This window comes from Petaurus breviceps, unplaced genomic scaffold (assembly GCF_028583685.1).
Source record: "Petaurus breviceps papuanus isolate PSGF00001 unplaced genomic scaffold, PetGlider_PUasm1.0 90779, whole genome shotgun sequence".
NCBI classification, from domain to species: Eukaryota; Metazoa; Chordata; class Mammalia; order Diprotodontia; family Petauridae; genus Petaurus; species Petaurus breviceps.
The window spans coordinates 4,949,684-4,969,080 of NW_027187344.1; the positions used below are offsets into that span (position 1 = coordinate 4,949,684).

At 37.2% G+C, this 19,397-nt stretch overlaps 1 protein-coding gene across 1 annotated transcript in view; it reads left to right on the forward strand.

The window, feature by feature from the left end:
- CCDC180 (coiled-coil domain containing 180) overlaps positions 1-19,397 on the forward strand; it is a 119,362-nt gene that overhangs the window by 66,407 nt on the left and 33,558 nt on the right. The window contains exons 23-29 of the mRNA XM_069069269.1: positions 1,049-1,193; positions 1,426-1,542; positions 3,843-3,941; positions 5,915-6,010; positions 12,914-13,080; positions 16,229-16,275; positions 16,397-16,481. Coding sequence (XP_068925370.1) covers positions 1,049-1,193; positions 1,426-1,542; positions 3,843-3,941; positions 5,915-6,010; positions 12,914-13,080; positions 16,229-16,275; positions 16,397-16,481 — 756 coding nt within the window. The remainder of the gene's footprint in view (positions 1-1,048; positions 1,194-1,425; positions 1,543-3,842; positions 3,942-5,914; positions 6,011-12,913; positions 13,081-16,228; positions 16,276-16,396; positions 16,482-19,397) is intronic.

Sequence of the window (19,397 nt, forward strand, 5' to 3'; positions counted from 1 at the left end):
TCTCTCTCTCTCTCTCTCTCTCTCTCTCTCTCTCTCCCTCTCTCTCTTTCTCTCTCCCCCTTTCTTTCTCCCTCTTCCCTCTCCCTACCCCCATCTTTACATATACATAGACTAGATATATTAAAGTAAGCATTAGTTTCTCCCTCTACAGATAAAAGTGTGGTATAGTCACTCAGTCAATAATAACTATTTATGAAGCATCTACTTGTGCCAGGCACTGTGCTAAGCCCTGGGGACACAAACAAAGGTAAAAATCAGTCCCTGCTCTCAAGGAGATTCCAGTCTAGTGGTGCAGACAAGATGCAATTATCTGTGTACAATCAAGCTAATTAGAGGATAAATTGGAAATAATCAACAGGGCACTAGAAGTAAGGGAGATCAGGAAAGATTTCCTGCAGAAGAGGGGATTCTAAAATCTTGGACTTGAAGGAGGCCAGGAAAGCCAGGAGGCAACAATGAGAAAGATGAGCATTCCAGGCATGGAGGAAAGACAATCAGAGAAAATACCTGGAGCTGAAATGGGGAGTAGTAGGTAAAGAGGTGGCCTTCAGAGCCAGGAAACTACGGGTACTGACTATGTGGTCCTGGACAAATCATTAACTCTCAAGGCAAGGAAGGGCCTGCGAACTACAGCCTGAGTGCCAACAGTGTGTAAACCAAAACCAACTATGGAATTTTTAAATCCAATAAAATTGTGTTAAAAATGAAAACAAAACAAAACAAAAACTATTCTTAGCTCACTGTACAAAATCATGTGGTAGGCCAGATTTGCCCTTGGAGTTGTGGGACTCCCCTCTCTCCCCAGCCATTTTGTTCTAAGGGGATAAATTACAGGGAAGGTACAATTTGCCTTGGTAGGGGAGGTGCCTCACCTGGGAACCAGATGTTATTTGCCAGCGAAAATGAAGATTCCATCTCTATCCTTTCTCTCCAGATATGGCACCCTACAGGCATTTTCCTTGACTCTAGCCCTTATATCTGATAACTAGAAAATTCAAGAAGAGGGAGATGTTCTGAGTCAATGGCTTTTATTCTAACTTACTTTCAGACTGTTTTCAGAGGGAGGGAACTTCTCCCCTGATGAATTGACTGCATTTTGTAGTCGACTAGAAAAGGAATCCATACGCATTGAATTTGTTGAGAATTTTGTCATGATGAAAATGGAGAAAATGGAGAGTGAATACCTAGAGCAGGTGAGCACATTTTTCTCAACAAGTGGGAGTTCAAATGCACCAATCATTTACATTCTGCCATTATTCTAATGTAAATGTAATCTCTGCTAGGTTTTAAAATTTAAGGGTATATGATTGGTTTGTTTTAAATTCAGGCAGAAAATTCAAATCATTTTCTTCCCTAGATGTTTCTTATGTTTGGAAAAATTAGAATTAGGCCTATACTCTCTACTTTTTATCTTTTTTTTTATAGGCAAATGAGATTATCAACAAATTTGAAAGTAAATTCCATAATCTATCAGTGGATCTCATTTTTATAGAGAAAATCCAGCGATTCTTGACAAATCTGCAAGTGAATATCAAGGCAGAGGTAGAATTTCTTATTTATTTTACTGATGGGTGGATACCATTTATTTTATCTTAGGGATTTCTGGCCAGCCATGGAGAAAAGTGGGTAATATTGGGAAGGAAGGGAATGTGAGACCCTTTGAGGAATTTCACAAATGAGTGACTTACTCTACCAGCAATTTGGGGTTGTGCTAGCCATGACCAACCTTGTGCCTACCTAGACTCATGGCTCTGGTGCCATCTTCTTCTTTTTCTACTTTGTGAAGACTCAAACCTGGGGAAAAAAATGGAAGGGAGAGGGGACATTTTCAGTAGCTACCTTCAAGAGCAACCAATGATTGGCATGAAGCACATAGAATGAATTTGCTTTGTCTGTGGCTTATCAGGTTACTTGACTAGAACAAGGTGCTTGTGAGCATCTAAGTTCAGTTTCCAAAGGTAGAGGTAAACTTGAGATCCCTTGATGGTCACAGATCAGCCCAACCAACTATCTCCCTATGGCCAATGTCTGACATTGTCTGACATTAACAGCTAAAAAACTGGCACATTCAACTATGGGACAAAGAAAAGCATGAAGAATCTTCTTAAACTTAACATCATTTAGTGATATCATATAAAAGCTAAATTATTCCTCATTAATTAGTACCTTGGGGAAACAATGAAAAGCATTTTTTGAATTTAAAAAATTAAAATGATGTTTCCTTTTGAGTATATGTGTGTTCTATTGGAGTCCACACAGTGTGGTATGGTAGACACCTAATTGGTTTTGGAATCAGTAGACCTGAGTTCAAGTTTTGCCATTGTACTGGCTGTATTAGGGAAGAAAATGATTTGAATTTTCTGCCTGAATTTAAAACAAACCAATCATATACCCTTAAATTTTAAAACCTAGCAGAGATTACATTTACATTAGAATAATGGCAGAATGTAAATGATTGGTGCATTTGAACAGGGACTGTCAGTAAACAGTAATGGGTTGGCACAAATCCATCATCATCATTAGAAAAGCAACACAAAGTTTCCCTTACAGCTAGCTGTTAATTTAAAATTTTTTTTTTTTTTTGCTTTTTTGGAGGGCAATTGGGATTAAGTGACTTGTCTAAGGTCACAGGGCTAGTTTGTGTGTTAAGTGTCTGAGGCTTTGAACTCAGGTCCTCCTGACTCCAGGGTGGGTGTTCTATTCACTGCGCCACCTAGCCGCCCCCAACAGCTAGCTGTTAATATTATATTCACTTGTGAAAGTCAGTATATTTGGGACATGTATGGTGTCTAGATATGGTCGGTAGAACACACAAATTTTATTTGTTTGATAAATATTGAGTTATCCCTTTTAATGTATACGACAGTCACAATCTCCCTTGGTTATCCCTTGTAGAATATTACATGTGGCAGCTCCCACCACAACCCAGTCCAGCTCTAACCTCCAACTCTGGTTCAATGCCTTCATTTTACAAATGGTAAGCTGGGACTCCTATGAATGAAGTGGCTTACCCAGGATGACACACTTATTTAGTGGCAGAACCTGGACTAGATCCCAGCTCTTGTGATTCCTAGACTAGCACCCATTACCTGATATTGTTTTGGCACCTGAGTAGTCCTTTGAGCTTGTGATTCCCCATAGGCATACTAATTTTAAATGAAGATATATACATTTTAAAATTTTTAAATGAAGACAAAAATTAACAAGGTTCTTTTGGTCTTATCTGGACCTGTGATTTCATTGGTGTACAGAATTCCTATTTGAGGAAAACCTTTTTAACAATGCAGATCAGTAATGATTCTTCAACTAAAGTCTTAGAGAATTGCCAAGGACCTGTTAAGTAACTTACTCAGGTCTAATAGAAGTTAAGTAACTTGCCCAAAGTAACACAGCCAAGTACAATGGCAAAACTTGAACTCAGGTCTACTGATTCCTAAACCAGCTCTGTGTCCACCATACCACACTGTGTGGACTCCAATAGAACACACATATATTCAAAAGGAAACATCATTTTAATTTTTTTAATTCAAAAAATGCTTTTCATTGTTTCCCCAAGGTACTAATTAATGAGGAATAATTTAGCTTTTATATGATATCACTAAATGATGTTAAGTATAAGAAGATTCTTCATGCTTTTCTTTGTCTCATAGTTGAATGTACCAGTTTTTTACTTGTTAAATTTGAACATCATTTTGAACTTGAATTTGAGACTTATGCCAAGTGTAGAGTAATAGCCTTTTTTTCCCCACATGTCAATTCATTTACCAAAAAATGTATTTCAATGTAGTCTTCTTAGCTCCAGATTATCCTTCTAAACAAAGTCTAACCCTCTTCTTTTCCAGGTGTCCAAATCTAATTTTCAAACCGAGACACTAAATAATGCTCTGCAAGAACTTCGCCACAAGATAAATATTTGTGGTCAAGAATTTATGGACCAAAACGTAAGTGCCCAGTCCTATATCCTGTGCCTACCAGGTTGTGAATCTGAGAGGTGCCTACTGATAGCCACATAATTCTAAGGAGGATACTTGACATATCTTTGTCTAGAATATGGTAAGTCTCAGCCCTGGCTCATAAGATTCTGAGTCTCATCTTGGACTTAACTTTTTTTTCTTGAAATCAGTAGAAAATAGAGGGAAATGCCCTCCCTAGGAAAGAAATTATGGGGTCCTTGCCTTCGTGGTACCCCTTTTGAAATGTGAAATCAAATGAATTTGTGGCTTCAACTTCATCTCTGTCATTAAAAAAAAAAATCACACCACTAGTTTAAATATAATGAATAATCTTTGTCCTAAGGAGGGCCTAGGACTAGAATATTCTGGAAGTATTGGCTTCTTTCCCTTTATAGTAAGTGGAGGAGGAAGGAAAGGGGAGATGAAATTTCCAACTACAAAAGTAGTAAAGTCTAGAGGATTGTTTAGGCTCCCAGGATAGGTGAAGGACTATCTGTAAAGGAGAATTGACATGACCACTTATGGGCTTAAGAGTCCCTTTGTATTATCTGTTACATGAAATAAAACCTGCCTCATATTAGCTGTTTCATTGACATGAATGCTTACCCAGGCCGTTTTTTCTGGATACTGAGACATGAGTCAAATTTGGATGTTCTCAGGGTAAACCCTGAGAGTGAGGACACAGATCAAAGAGATTTACATGAAAAGACCCTGAGTCAAAACCTAGTCAATGTGAGTCCAAAGCTGTGAATCTGAGCTGTGGGTGATGCTATATTTCCATTAAACTTCCAGCCAACTGCTGTGTTGTTTTGTTTCATTTTGTTGGTTTGGTTTTTATTTTTTTTGTTTTGTTTTGCAAATTTGGTTTTGCTGTAATTTCTCTAATGTGGCACTAAATGATCTGAGTTATAAGGAAGGAATGCCAGAAGGCAGCGTGTTGAACACTACCCATTGCCATCTTCTGCTTTGCAACAACTAGTCCCAATAAGATTTGGTTTTTTTCAGAGCAGATATTGACAGAGGAGACACAAGTCCCAGGAGGATATAAAAATACACCTACACATTTCTACCATTTTAGAATGGTTTGAGGTTACAAAGAAAATCCTATGTGGGATTTGTTTTGGGTCATTTGTTCGAAGCCCTTTGAACCTCTGTTTACTGTAGGCGATTTTTAACTGAAAGAAGCAGATATATCATACAGTGCATTGCCTTGCTTTTTACAAGAAAATACTATCAGTTAATTTAGAAAATAACATTTTCTTGGTTTCTTCTATTTTCTTCTTACAACTGTGAAATACCTCACAAGCAAAAATTAAGAGAAACAGATGCTTTTAAAAACGGTTCAAGTCCCTTATCATTAATTGAATTGCCAGTGCTCCCATTCTCTTAATATTTATTTGTTTGTTTTTCTTTCTCTCATATACAGGCTGCCCCAAGGTTTTTTTTTTTCCATAATGTTTAACCTCATTCACTGCGTCACATGCCCAGTTACCATTTCAAACATACTTGCTAATTATTTTATATCTCTTCAACTCACTTTGAACATGGAAGATTCCTAACTCGGGCCATCTTTCTGTCCTTTCTCTGCTGTGCTCTCTGAATAGGCTCAGAACTGTCAGAAGAGATATGTGTAGAGCAGTTGCATATGTGGACCCAACTATTCCCCTCCAGGCTTTCCTCTCATCTCCCTCCATTAAGTAGCTCCAAACTGACTTTTTAAAAGGATTTATATTGTGTAATATAACTTCTGACACCAGCTGTTCCTAACATACTTGGTCAAGGCCCCTTCTCTCCAGGTGAACAAGCACTCACTTTCCCACCTGACTTCTTAAAGGAGACATGTAGAACCCAAATATCTTCAAACTGCTAAACAAAGTTAAACATTTATTCCTATACAGTTTTAATAAAAACTAATTTTTTTTTCAATCTCTCAACTTATTTTCATCCTCCCATGTCATTAGACTGTGACTGCAGAAGACTTATATGGCTTTTCCAGACAGGTGGTAGAAAAACTAACCCAAAGGATTCAGTATCTCAATTGCCATTTGGATAACCAGGTAATAATTATATCTCTTTTCCTAGGAAAGATGTGACTTAGCACTTCTATGTCTTTCAACTCTGGGTGCTGTGGGAGGTATCTCTTTCATTGGGGAGTAAATTACCTATTTTCCCTAAAAGATACTATAGGATTAAATAAATCTTGCATGATCTATTAGGTAGTCAACAAGCATTTATTAAGGACTTACTATGTACCAGGCACTGTTCTAGGCACTAGAAATATAAATACAAGTAGAAAGACAGTCCCTGGGCTCACAGAGTTTATACTCTAATGGGGGAAGAAAATACATAAAAGGGAGCAAAAGGAGTTAAATGGGATGAGGCAATGACAGAGAAAGTCCAAAAAGTCAGGAAGGAAACCTGGAGAGTATTGAAGATATGAATGACCTGGGCTTCCTCCTTAAACTGAAGGTTCTAGGAATGAGCCAATCAGAGGGGAAGGACAAGGACAGAGGGTACTTCTAATGAGTAGAATCCAGGGTAACGGATAAGCCTGCAGGGTGACGAGGTATCTGGGGCATCCTGGAGAAAGTCTAGGAGAGACAGGAGGGACATGAGTCTTGAAAAAGAATGAAAATATCTTCTTTTGATTTCGGGTGGGGTCCAGTATCCAAGTATCTACTCCGTATTGGTAGTGAAACAATAAGGCAGATTAAAAACATCTGGATGGTATCTTTTGATATGCTAGAGGTAAACAGGTAACAAATTTTGCTGGCATCATTTTGAATATATCTCCTTTATTAGGGTTTTCTAAAAATAAAATTTTTATTGATATCTTTTCCCCCATAATCTGTATTTCTCAATATATCAGAGTCCCCCCCCCAATATCAAAGAATAAAAAGAGGGGGTGGAAATTTTTCAGCAAAATTAAGAAACATACCAAAAACATGTGATAGTTTATGCAGTGTTCCATCTTCATAGTCCCCTACCTTTGCAAAGAAGTCAAGAGAGGCGAACCTACCTTCTCATTTTCCTTGTGGGACCAGGCTTGATCATTTTATTTTCATAGCATTAAATTTTAGTTTTTTGTTGGTTATTATTCTATTGCTGTTCCCATTGTGTGTATTGTTTTCTTGATTCCAGTTACTTCACTTTGCAGGAATTCACAGGTTGTCTTATGTTTCTCTATATTCATCATTTTTGATATTTTTCATAGTAATATTCCAGTACGTTAAAGTACCACAACTTGTTTAGTCATTTCCTAATCAATGGGTATGTACTTTGTTTCTAGTTCTTTGATATTACAAAAAATGCTCATGCAAAATTTTTGGTGCATATGACTGAGAGTGTTATTTTTGTCATTGACCCCCTTGAGATATATGCCTGGCAATGATATCTCCAGGTGAAATGGTAACACTATTAAGAACTCTCTTCACACAATTCCAGATTGTTTTCTGGAATTGTTGGGTCAATTCGCCACTCTATCAACAATATGTTAGTGTAGTTTTCTTTGTACAACCTGTTGTAGCATTTTAAATAAATAATTTAAAAGCATGTATTAAATGCCTATTATATATGCCTAGCACAGAAAAGGCTGGAAGAAAAATATGACAAAATTCCCTACCCCTAAAAAATTTATAATCCACTTGGAAAGATAAAGTTTGTAGGCAAATGATCAGATAAAAATCCAATTCACTTAGTTATATATTAAATTACACGTTACAGACTGCCTGAATTTTTACTAGGAAACTTATTTCTTTTGTTAATTCACTCATTCTATGAATATTTTTTGAATGCCTAATATACATATCTATATCTATATAATGTATATATATATATAGTTATCCATATCTCTATCTATCTATCTATCTGTCACACCATGCTGAACATCATAGGGGATAAAAGAAATGATCCCTGGCTTCAAGATGTCCTAAAATCCAGGCCAAAGCATTTAAATTTTATTTGCCAGAAAATGAGGAGCTACCTTTGGTTTTCCAGTAGGGCAATGAAATTATTAGAACTGTGTGGCTGAAAACTTAACCTGCTGGCAACAGAATCTGAAGAGAAGAGTGTCCATTATAGATAAGTACCCTGAGAAGCAGTGTGGGACAGTAGAAGAGCTACTAGACTAGGGAGTTCAAGATTCAAATCCCACCTCTGGCAGTCCCTAGCTTTGGGCAAGTCATTGAACTTCCCTCAAACTCAGTTTCCTCATCACTAAAATAGAGATAATGATGCCTTTGGTATTATAGAGTCTGAGAGTAGAAAAGGACCCAAGTGGCTATCTCAGTATGACGTGCCCAAGAAGTAATCCTCCAACTTCTGCTGGAAAGTGTCCAAGGAGGCTGATCACAGCATCTCTTGATGAAGCCCGTGCTCCTTTTGGACAACTTAATGTTTAGGAAGATTTTCCTGATGTCAGGCCTAAATCAGTCTCTTTGCAACTTGTATCCATTACTTTTGGTCTATCCCTGCTCTCTAGGGCGAATATCCATATGCCAGCTTTTCAAGGCCTCAAAGATAGTTATCATGTCCCCATTAACCTTTTCCTCAAGGTAAGCATGCCCAGTTCCTTCAACTAGTCCTCATGTGACATGGACTCAAGGCTCTTTATTGTCCTGATTGCCCTTCTCCAGACGCTCTCCAGTTTATTAATATCTTCCTTAAACCTTGGTGCCCAGAACTAAAAACAATACTCCAGATGAGTTCTCTTGAGGGCAAAGTTCAGTGAGACTTTCACATCTCTTCTTAGAACCTAAAGCTTTTTTCAATCCTGCACAATACTGAATTAGCTTTTTTGACTGCCTCATCACACTGCTGATTAATATTGACCTTATGGTCCATTAAAACACCCAGATCTATTTGTGTAGGTGACTTTTTTGTACCCAAGTATAAGATTTTTATTACCTTTACATTCATACTGAATTTCATCTTATTCAATTTAGCCCAATGATCTATACTCTCAAAATCCTTTTGGATTCTAAGTATCATCCAATGTGTTAGCTATCCTTCCAAGATTTGTTTCATATACAGACTTTATGAGCATGCCATCTATACTTTTATCCAAATCAATTATAACACTGTCACACAACTGGGCAGCTAGGTGGCTCAGTGAATCGAGCACTGACCCTGGAGTCAGGAGGACCTGAGTTCAAATCCAGCCTCAGACACAACACAAAAAACTAGCTGTGTGACCTTGGGCAAGTCACTTAACCCCAATTGCCCTGCCTTCCCCCTCCAAAAAAGCAAACAAACAAACAAAAACTAACTTGGGTGACTAGGTGGCACAGTGAATAGAGTATGGGCTCTGGAGTCAGGAGGACCTGAGTTCAAATCTAGCCTCAGACACTTAACACTTACTACCATGTTTCCCCGATAATAAGACCTATCCCGAAAATAAGCCCTCCCCTTACTGTGTAAGATTCCTCTAAAATAAGCCCTCCCCCGAAAATAAGCCCTATTGAGATTGCTACTGTAGTGAAGGTGATCCCCTGCGCTACACGCTACATTACGGTACCCTCTGTATGCACCATCCCCCCCCCCGTGAAATGCAGGCCGCGCTCCGAGCTGCATCCAATCAGAGCTGCAGCAGTGAGCGTGTCATCCTGTTCTTTATTGAATTCATTATTGAATAAAGGTACATTTTTTTGTTCACATTTACCTGTTTATTAAAATTGCTGTCAATGTTCATTAAAATAAGCCCTCCCCTGAAAATAAGCCCTCTGTTGTTTTTCTGTCCAAAAAATATAATAAGACAGTGTCTTATTATCGGGGAAACACGATAGCTATGTGACATTGGGCAAGTCAACCCCAATTGCCCCTCCAAAAAAAAAAAAGCAAAAACAATGTCACACAACATAAAGTTAAGGACAGATCCTTAGGTATTCCAGTGGAGATCTCTTGCCATATTAACATTGAACCACTAACAACTACTCTTTTGAGTTTGGTCATCCAACTGGTTTTGACTGTATCTGATTATACTATCATGTAATTCAGAAGTGTCAAACACATAGCTTCTACATCTGGCTACAACACTCCTAAACTAGATTAAAATGCAATTGGGAAATATTTAACAAAATAAATAAAAATAGATAATGTTAATATGTGGTTTTCTAAGACACTATGTGGCCTGCAGGGATCCTTATGTACAGTCCTCATTTCTATTTGAGTTTTACACCACTGATTAATTCATTTCTTCTCTCTAAGAATAATATGAAATATTTTACTTAAAGTTTGGCTAAAATCTATGGAAAATCCACTACATTTCTATCATCTACTATTTAATAATCCTGTCCAAGAAATATATCAAACTAGTCCAGTATCATGTTTTTTATTTTTATTTTTGCAGGGGGGGGCGGGGGAGGCAGGGCAATTGGGGTTAAGTGATTTGCCCAAGGTCACACGGCTAGTAAGTGTTAAGTGTTTGAGGCCCAATTTGAACTAAGGTCCTCCTGATTCCAGGGTCAGTGCTCTATTCACTGTACCAACTAGCTGTCCCTAGTATCATGTTCTTGATGAAACCATGCTGGCTCTTTGTAATACCAACTTCACTGAGTACCTAGCTCATGAGATGGGACAGAAGCTTCAGTGAGGTAATCTATGCAAAAGACTTTGCAAATTGTCCCCATACATTTAGAGCTAGGAAGATCTTAGAACCTGTCAAATCCAATCATGTTATTTTACAGATGAAGAAACTGAGGGACAGAGAAGCTAAATGATTTGCCCAGGGATACACAGCTAACAATAAGTATCTGAGTCAGGATTTGAACCTAAGTCAACCTGATTCCAAATTCAGTATGCTACAAGTCCAATCTACTATATCATGGTTCCAGTTCCCCTAGGACTAGAATCTCCTCCCAATTCTCTGGGCTCCTTTCCTGTCCTAGTGCAACTGCATCTATGGTTGAACGGCCCTCTAATCTTCTGCTCTGCTGTTTCTCCCATCTGAATTGGTCCCAGGGACATTCTTAGTGAAGTCCTAGGGGCTGAGAGGGTTCACTAATGGGTCCAGATTTGAAAATGTTGAGTTGAAGTTGCTAATAGGACAAGAGTTCAAGACTGGAGATACATATCTTGAGTTATTGTAATGAGCATAGATAAGCTCTCTGAGGGGAGAGAATATATAGAAAAAAGAAGAGATATTTGAAGATAGTTTTGATGAACATGTTTATTCACTCATTCATTTCATAAATATTTATTGAATACCTGCCATATGAAGGGCGCTATACCCATGCTAAGTACTGTGGGCAATATAAAGTTGTATGGTATTTAGGATAATAAGACGGATGGAAGAGACCTTAGAAGTCATCTAATCCAAACCCTTCCCTTTACCAATAAAAATCTTGAGATTCAGAGAGGTCAATTTTTTAAAAATAATTTCTGTTGACATCTTTTGTTTGTCATCATCTAAATTTCCCTCATTTCCCTCCCTTCCCCTTACAACAAAGAACTTTTTAAAAGAAGAAAAGAAAAAAAAAGAGGACGAGAGGAAACCACCCCCTCCAGCAAAAGTGACCAATACATTGGAAAAAATCTGACACCACTTGAAGTGTTCTCACACCCGTGGACCTCTCCCCCATCTCTGTCTTCCAATCTCTCCTTTGGGGCCAAGCTTGCTATTTGTGATTTTGCAGCATTCATCTTTTTATTACTCTGCAGTTCAGTTTTCATTGTTGTCATCCTGTGCATTGTTTTCTTGGCTCTGCTTACTTAACTTTGTTTCAGTTCATATCAGTTTTACCATGCTTCTCTATATTCATCCTTGCTGACAGCACAGTAATATGCCATTACATTAATTTACCATGAGTAGTTTAGCCCTTCCCCAACCAATGAGCATCTACTGTGTTTGTGGTTTTTTGCTTCCAAAAAAAAGTATTGCTATAAATATTTTGGTCTATATAGGGCTTTTCTTTTTTTGTCATTGACCTCCTTGGAATATGCCTAACAGTGGAATTGGGAATGTGGGGCTAAGTAGGGGGAGAGAAAGAATCAGTATTTATATAGCCACCTACTATGTGCCAAACATTGTGCTAAGTGTTTTGTTTTGTTTTGCTTTTTACAAATGTTTGATCCTTACACAATCCCTTCAAGGTAGGGTCCCCATTTCACAATTGAGGAAACTGAAGCAGACAGAGGTTGAGTGACTTGCCCCAGGATCACACAGCTTACTAGCTGTGTGTCTGAGGTCATATTTGAACTCAGGTCTTCCTGACTCTATCCTTTGTGCTGCCAACTGGTTAAGTTATTGGCCTGTTGTCACTCAGTAAGTTGTAGAGCAAGGAAATGAACACATCATCTGAGTCTAAAAACATCTTTCCCATTATACTATGCATCCTTCCTGTGGTCCATGAATTCCTTTGTGACCCAGGTTTTCAGGGAGCTCACAATCTATTAGATCTAGGTATTAATTTGCCATGGGGGGAGGGGAGAGAAGGGAAAGAGGAAAGATTAGAATCTGAGTTAAAATTTTTAAATGTAAGAGAATCAACTAAATGAATGCCAAACCTGAAAATAACATTGTGAACCTAGTTTTTTCTCAGATCCTTTGAGATGCTGAAATCAGTCAATCAACAAACATTTATTAAGTGCCTACTGTGTACTGGGCACTGTGCTAAACACTGGGATATAAAGAAAGGCAAAAGACAGTCCCTGCCCTCAAGGAGCTCACAATCTAATGGGGGAGACAGCATGCAAAAGACTAAGTACAAGCAAGTTATGTGCAGGACAATTAAGGGGGTTCGGAAAGCCTTACTTAATGTGGAAGGGGAAATCTGATCAGAGACTTGAAGTCAGAAGGGAAATTAGGAGGTGGAGATGAGGCTTGGGAAACAGCCTGTGAAAACGTGCATTCTGAACAATATTGGTAGGATTCTTAGGGTTTCTGTCTGCTTAACCTGCCTATGACTGATGCTGGAAACAGAAGAAAGAGATTCTCTTCTTTCTCCAACTCTCTTCTCTTCTAGGGATCTGGGGCAAGCACAGAAAAGGAGAACATTGTCTTTGTATCTGTTGACATTTCTGAAGAGGACAACAAGCCAGAAATGCTTAAAGATATGCTTTTTCAGCCCAGTCGGATGGGGCGATCAATGCTTGATGATGTGGCTGTAGACGTGATAAAAAACATCCTTCAGTGAGTCCTATTTTCTTTAACATTCAGTAGGTCATATTCTAGCTATGTCATTGAGATTTTCTTCTTGGTTAATTACAAATTTATTGCTTTGTCATTTTAGACTAAAAGCTTAGTGGTAATGTGTCTGTGTCAGTTGAATCAAGGGTTCATCTCTGTTGATGTCCCGTGAATCTATCTACAATTTGTTCCTTGTCTTCAATATTCCTGAGAAATTCTTTTCTCCCATGAAACATAATCATTATGAGACTATTGCTTTATATTTTTCAAGGTGCCTGATCATGTTATTGTAAACTTTGTCCTTTGTTTTTTTTTTGTAAAGTTTTCACAAAATCTTCTAGCTTTTTAAACTTGTTTTACTTTTGTTCTGTTTCTACAATTCTGTCCTCCAATAAAGCAATTGTTTCTCACTTAACCCATTGTTTTGTTTATATTCTTCATGTGTATTTCTAAGCTGTTAAGTTTCATCATTTAATCTTCATCCTTCTTGATTTCATCTCATGATAATTTTATTAATATTATCCTTTTATTTCCCTCGTGCTTCTTATCCATATTGAAGTGCCTTGTGCTAATTTAAGATTTGTTTCTAGGGATCTACTGATGGTATTGTATCAATATATTTTCCCTGTGGCACTTTGGCTTCAATTTCCTTTAAACCATAATATTTATTGATTGAATTAGAACATTCTATAGTTTGCTTATTTCTTTGGTTGTCTCTTTTCCCAAAAGAAAAATCAACAAAAAACCTTTTTTTAAGGTTTCTGTTAATCCTACTTTTTTAACAGGGTCATTTATATTGCCTTTTTTGAAGGGAATATTAAGAAGATAGACTCTCTTGTGACCACTCACTCCTCTGTCTTCCCTTTCCTTTTTCTCTCTGCTACAGTTGATAATGTTGACCAGCCCTTCTTTTTTTGTATGTATTTAGTACTCATTTTTTCCCTAGTTACATGTAAAAACAATTTTTAACATTTTTTAAAAAAAACTTTGAGTTCCAAATTCTCTCTCTTCCTCCCTCTCCACCCTCATCATTGAGAAGGCAAGCAATTCCACATAGGTTATATATGTGTAGTCATGCAAAATATCCATAATAATCATGTTGTGAAAAAAATTGACAAAAACAAGAAAAATAAAGTATGTTAAAAAAAAAAAAGATATGATCCTATCTGTATTCAGATACCATAGTTCTTTCCCTGGGAATGGATAGCATTTTTCATCCTAAGTCCTTCAGAGTTGTCATGGATCATTGTATTTCTGAGAAGAGTTAAATCATTCAAAGATGATCATCTTACAATATTGTTGTTACTTTATACCCAGTACATTTCACTTTGCATCAGTCCATGTAAGTCTTGCCAGGTTTTTTTCTGAGAGCATCCTGCTCATCATTTCTTATAGTACAATAGTACTCCATCATAATTACATACCACAACTTGTTCGGCCATTCCCCAATTGATGTATATCCCCTCAATTTCTAATTCTTTACTCCCAGAAAAGAGCTGCTATAAATAATTTTGTCCATATAGGTCCTTTTCCTTTTTTTTAAATCTCTTTTGGGATACAGACCTAGTAATGGTATTACTATGTCAAAGGGTATGCATGGTTTTATGGCCCTTTGGGCATAGTTCCAAATTTCTCTATAGAATGGTTTAATCAATTCACAAATCCAACAACAGTACATTAATGTCTCATTATCCCCACATCCCCTCCAACATTTGTCATTTACTTTTTCTATCCTATTAGCTAATCTAATAGGTATGAAGTAGTACTTCGGAATTATTTTAATTTGCGTTTCTCCAATCAATAGTGAGTTAGAATTTTTTTTTCATATGGCTACAGATAGCTTAAATCACTTCATCTGAAAACTGACTATATCTTCTGATCATTTATCAGTTGGGGAATGGCTCTTCTTTTGACCAGTCCTTCTTAATATTTTTTTCCTTCTTCAACACAACATTCTCATTTTACCCCTCTACTCTTTCTTTGTTTCTTTTTCTGGTTCCTTCCACCTCCCAAGTTTAGGATTTTTCTTCAAGTCCCTGTCCTTGGCCCTTTTTTCTCTTCCTTAGAAATCTCATCTATCAGTCATTCAGGTGATGGATCAGCAAACATTTAAGTATGTGCTATGTCAAATCAAGTCAACAAACATTATTAAGTATATACTGTGATGGGTACTATTCTAAGTGCTGGAGGATACATAAAAAGGCCAAAAAAATTTTCCCTGTTCTTGAAGAGGTTACAATCTAACAGGAGAGATAACATGCAGACAACATTGTATAAACTATAGATGTGTATACATATATACATTTATATACATATATACAGAATAAATTGAAGATAATCTCAGGAGAAAGGCACTAGCATTAAGAAGGACTGAGAAAGGTACATCTTGCAGAAGGTGGGATTTTAGATGAGATTTGAAGGAAGTTAGGGAGACCAGAAGATAGAGATGAGGGAGAGAATTCCAGGCATGGGGGACAGCCTGCAAAAATGCTCTGAGTCAGGAAATGGAGAGCAGGAAAGAGCAAAGAGGTCAATGTCACTAGATTCTGGAGTAGGAATGTAAGGCATAAAAAGACTAGTTATAAAGTGCTTTAAAAGTCAAACAGAATTCTTTATTTGATCCTTCAGGTTAATGGGTTAAGCACTGGGGCCCAAAGATAAGAATGAAACGGTCTATGTCCTAAAGAAGTTTGCATTCTTTTGGGAGAAACATCATGGTACAGTGCATAGGGCACAGGAATTAAAATCATGGAGACATGGGTTCAGATCCTGTCTCATACACTTACTAGCTGTATGACACAACTCTTCTGTACCTGATTTTCTCATCTCTAAGATGAGTGGGTAGATCTCAGTGAACTCTTAAGGTTCCCTTCAACTATAAAGATAGGATCCTATGTAAATATATGAAAGTATAAGGTAATTGGGGGGCAAATCTGCTTCCATAACTACCTTTTATTTCAATGCCAATGATCCTACCTCCAGGTAATGTTTTCTGTGACCTACTAGAAACATGGATATCTTTCCAATCCTCTAAACTCATCATAATCAGAACTGAACTCCTTACCTCCCTTTCCAAAGACAAGCAAACAAGCAATTAAACAAAACCTGTTCCTCTTTCAGGAAATCTCAGAGCTTTTCCTTTTGGTTTCAGACTCCCAGAGCCAAGGCGTGATCGAGAGCATGGTACCAAGGTTAAAGGTGTGTATAAACTTCAGGATATAAAAAATTGGATGTCAGGAATCCGAAAGATGCCATCAGCTTTTGTGAAAGAACTGGGGACTATCCAAGCGGTTTGCTATTTTCTTTTTATCATCTAAAGGGAAACGTCCAAGACGACGAACTGAAAGCCTCATTACAACACTAAAGAAGGTCACATCTACGGCCAGTAGTCTCTCACAGTTAAGGTAGGAGTTGTGAAATACAAAATTGACCCCTCTTTCTACCCTGCCTTCCTCACTTCCCTCCCCTTCTTCCTTTCAACCCTCCTTTCACCTCACCACATTCTTCCTACCCTGTTTCTACCGGTTCTTAGATTCCTCTCCTCTGAAGCATTGGCCATCTGCTTTAATCCCACCTTTTTTTTTTTTCCTTATCTTTCAGAGACCTTTATTTATTTCACTTTTCAGTCCAGTCCATTTATCTTTCTGCTTTTAGCAATACTGTAAACTAGCCACTGTTCAAAAATATTCTCCTAATAGGGTTTTCCACCAAAATAGATTGAATTAAAGGAGATTGGGAGGGTACGTGCTGCTCACAACCTGGCCCAGTGGAAGGAGTTGCTAGACTTGGACTTCTGAAAACTTGGATTTGAGTCTTGCCGCTGACACTTGTTAGCCATTTGACTATAGACAAATCGTTAATGTTTCTGAGCCTCAGTGCCTTTGCAAGTAAAATGGTTATAATTATAGATATAATACCTACTTCTCAATATTGTTGTGAGGCTTAAATGAAATAATGTGTAAAGTACTTTGGGAATTTTAAAATGCTCTATAGATTTCTGTTATTAGTATTATCTTAAGATTTCACCAGGCCTAATCTATTTTCAGAATATTTCCTTGTCGTACCATTATCAGAGTTATGACTTTCTGCAATATTACTTAAGGTGGGAAAGTGTTAAGGATAGGAATTAGACCCATAAATTCATTGATATTAAGAACTCTCAGTTTTATAAACCCACTCCACTAATATAGGTCGGCAAATTCTCTACAATTTAACAGTCTTGGATAGCTGCCTAGAACACTAAGAGGTTAAGTGACTTGCCCACAGTCACATAGCCAATATATGCCAGAGATGAGACTTAATCCCAGGTCTTCCTGACCCTGAGGTCAGCTTTCTCTTCATTATTCTACTCTGCTTCTCAAAATGAATGCTTTTTTTTTTTTAACTTAGGTTCTTTTTTCTTTCCTTTTTTGTTTTTTTTTTACTTTTTGGAGGGCAATTGGGGTTAAGTGACTTGCCCAAAGTCACATGGCTAAGTAAGTGTGTCAAGCATCTGAGGTCGGATTTGAACTCAGGTCCTCCTGACTCCAGGGCCGGTGCTCTATTCACTACGCCACCTAGCCGCCCCACTTTTTTTTTTTACATTTAATTTTGGAAGAATGAGCTTATCCCAAGGAAATGGAAGGCATTAGCATATTTTCCAGGTGTTTGAATGTCAAAAAATCCCAAAGCAATTTAGATTCAAATCTCACAAGATTCATTCTGATCATGTTGCTGTGAAATCCCTTAGACCAGAGGTACTAGCCACAGAACCAGATTAAAATGTAATAGCAAGGGGCGGCTAGGTGGCATAGTAAATAGAGCACTGGCCCTGGAGTCAGGAGGACCTGAGTTCAAATCTGACCTCAGACACTTGACATAATTACTAGCCATGTGACTTTGGGCAAGTCACTTAACCCCAATTGCCCTCCAAAAAGCAAAAACAAAATAAAATAAATTCAATAAAATATAGATAACATTGCATTTTAAAACTAAGTTGATTTGTAACCAGCAGGGATCCTTAAGTATGAACTAATAGCCCCATTTCTTTGAATTTGATACCACTGTCTTAGATTAATGTTACTGTTCTCTTTATTTTTAAAACTATATAATATTTTATTTTCCCCTAATTACATGTTGAAACATTTAATGATTTTTTTAAGTTTTGAGTTTCAAATTCTTTCCCTTCCTCGAACCCTTTTTCCCTTCTCCCTCCCCAAGGCAATAAACAATGAGATGTAGTTATACATGTGCAATCATGTAAAACAATTCCATGTTAACCATTTTATACAAAAAGACTCAAAAAGAAAGAAAGAAAGAAAGTGAAAATAGCATGTTTTAGTCTGTATTCTAACAATATCAGTTCTTTCTCTGGAGGTGGATAGTCTGCTTCATCATTAGTCCTTTGGGGTTGTCTTGAATCATTATATGGATGAGAATAGCTAAGTTGTTCACAATTCTTCTTCATACATATTGTGGTTACTGTGTACAGTGTTCTCCTGGTTCTGTTCACTTTGCATCAGTTTGTGTAAGTCTTTCCAGGTTTTTCTGAAATCATCCCATTGTCGTTTCTTATAGCACAATAATATTCCATCACAATCATTTATTATAGCTGTTTAGCCATTTGATGGACATCCCTTCAGTTTCCAATTTTTAGCCACCACAAAAAGAATTGCTATAAATATTTTTGTACAAATGGGTCCTTTTACCTTTTTTTTATATCTGTGGGATGTAGACTTAGTAGTGGTATTGCTGGATCAAAGGGTATGTTTATGCACAGTTCTGTAGCCCTTTGGGCATAATTCCAGATTGTTCTCCATAATGGTTAGACCAGTTCACTATTCCACCAACAATTCATTAATGTTACCTATCATCTTTTATCTCCTCCAGCTTTTGTCATTTCTGATAGTTCTGAAGTGGTACCTCAGAGGTGTTCTACTTTGTCTCTGTCTAATCAATAGTGATTTGGAGCATTTTTTCATATGAATGTAGATATTATTTATTTCTTCTGAAAACTGCCTGCTCATATCCTCTGACCATTTATCTATTGGGGAATGGCTCTTATTTTTTTTCATAAATTTGGCTTAATTCTTTACATATTTGAGAAATGAGATCTTTATCAGAGAAATTTGCTGTAAATTTTTTTTATATTACTTCATTATCATTGTACCTTTTAGCAGAATATAGTTTGCCTGATTATCTCTTTTAATTAGATCTATTTTTGCTTTTGCTTTGTCTTAAGATCATGATTGCTACCCCACCATAATAATTCTTTTCTTTTATTTTAGCCTTTTATTTTAATATTTATATTAGTCTTTTATTTTAACTCTGTGTGTGCCTGT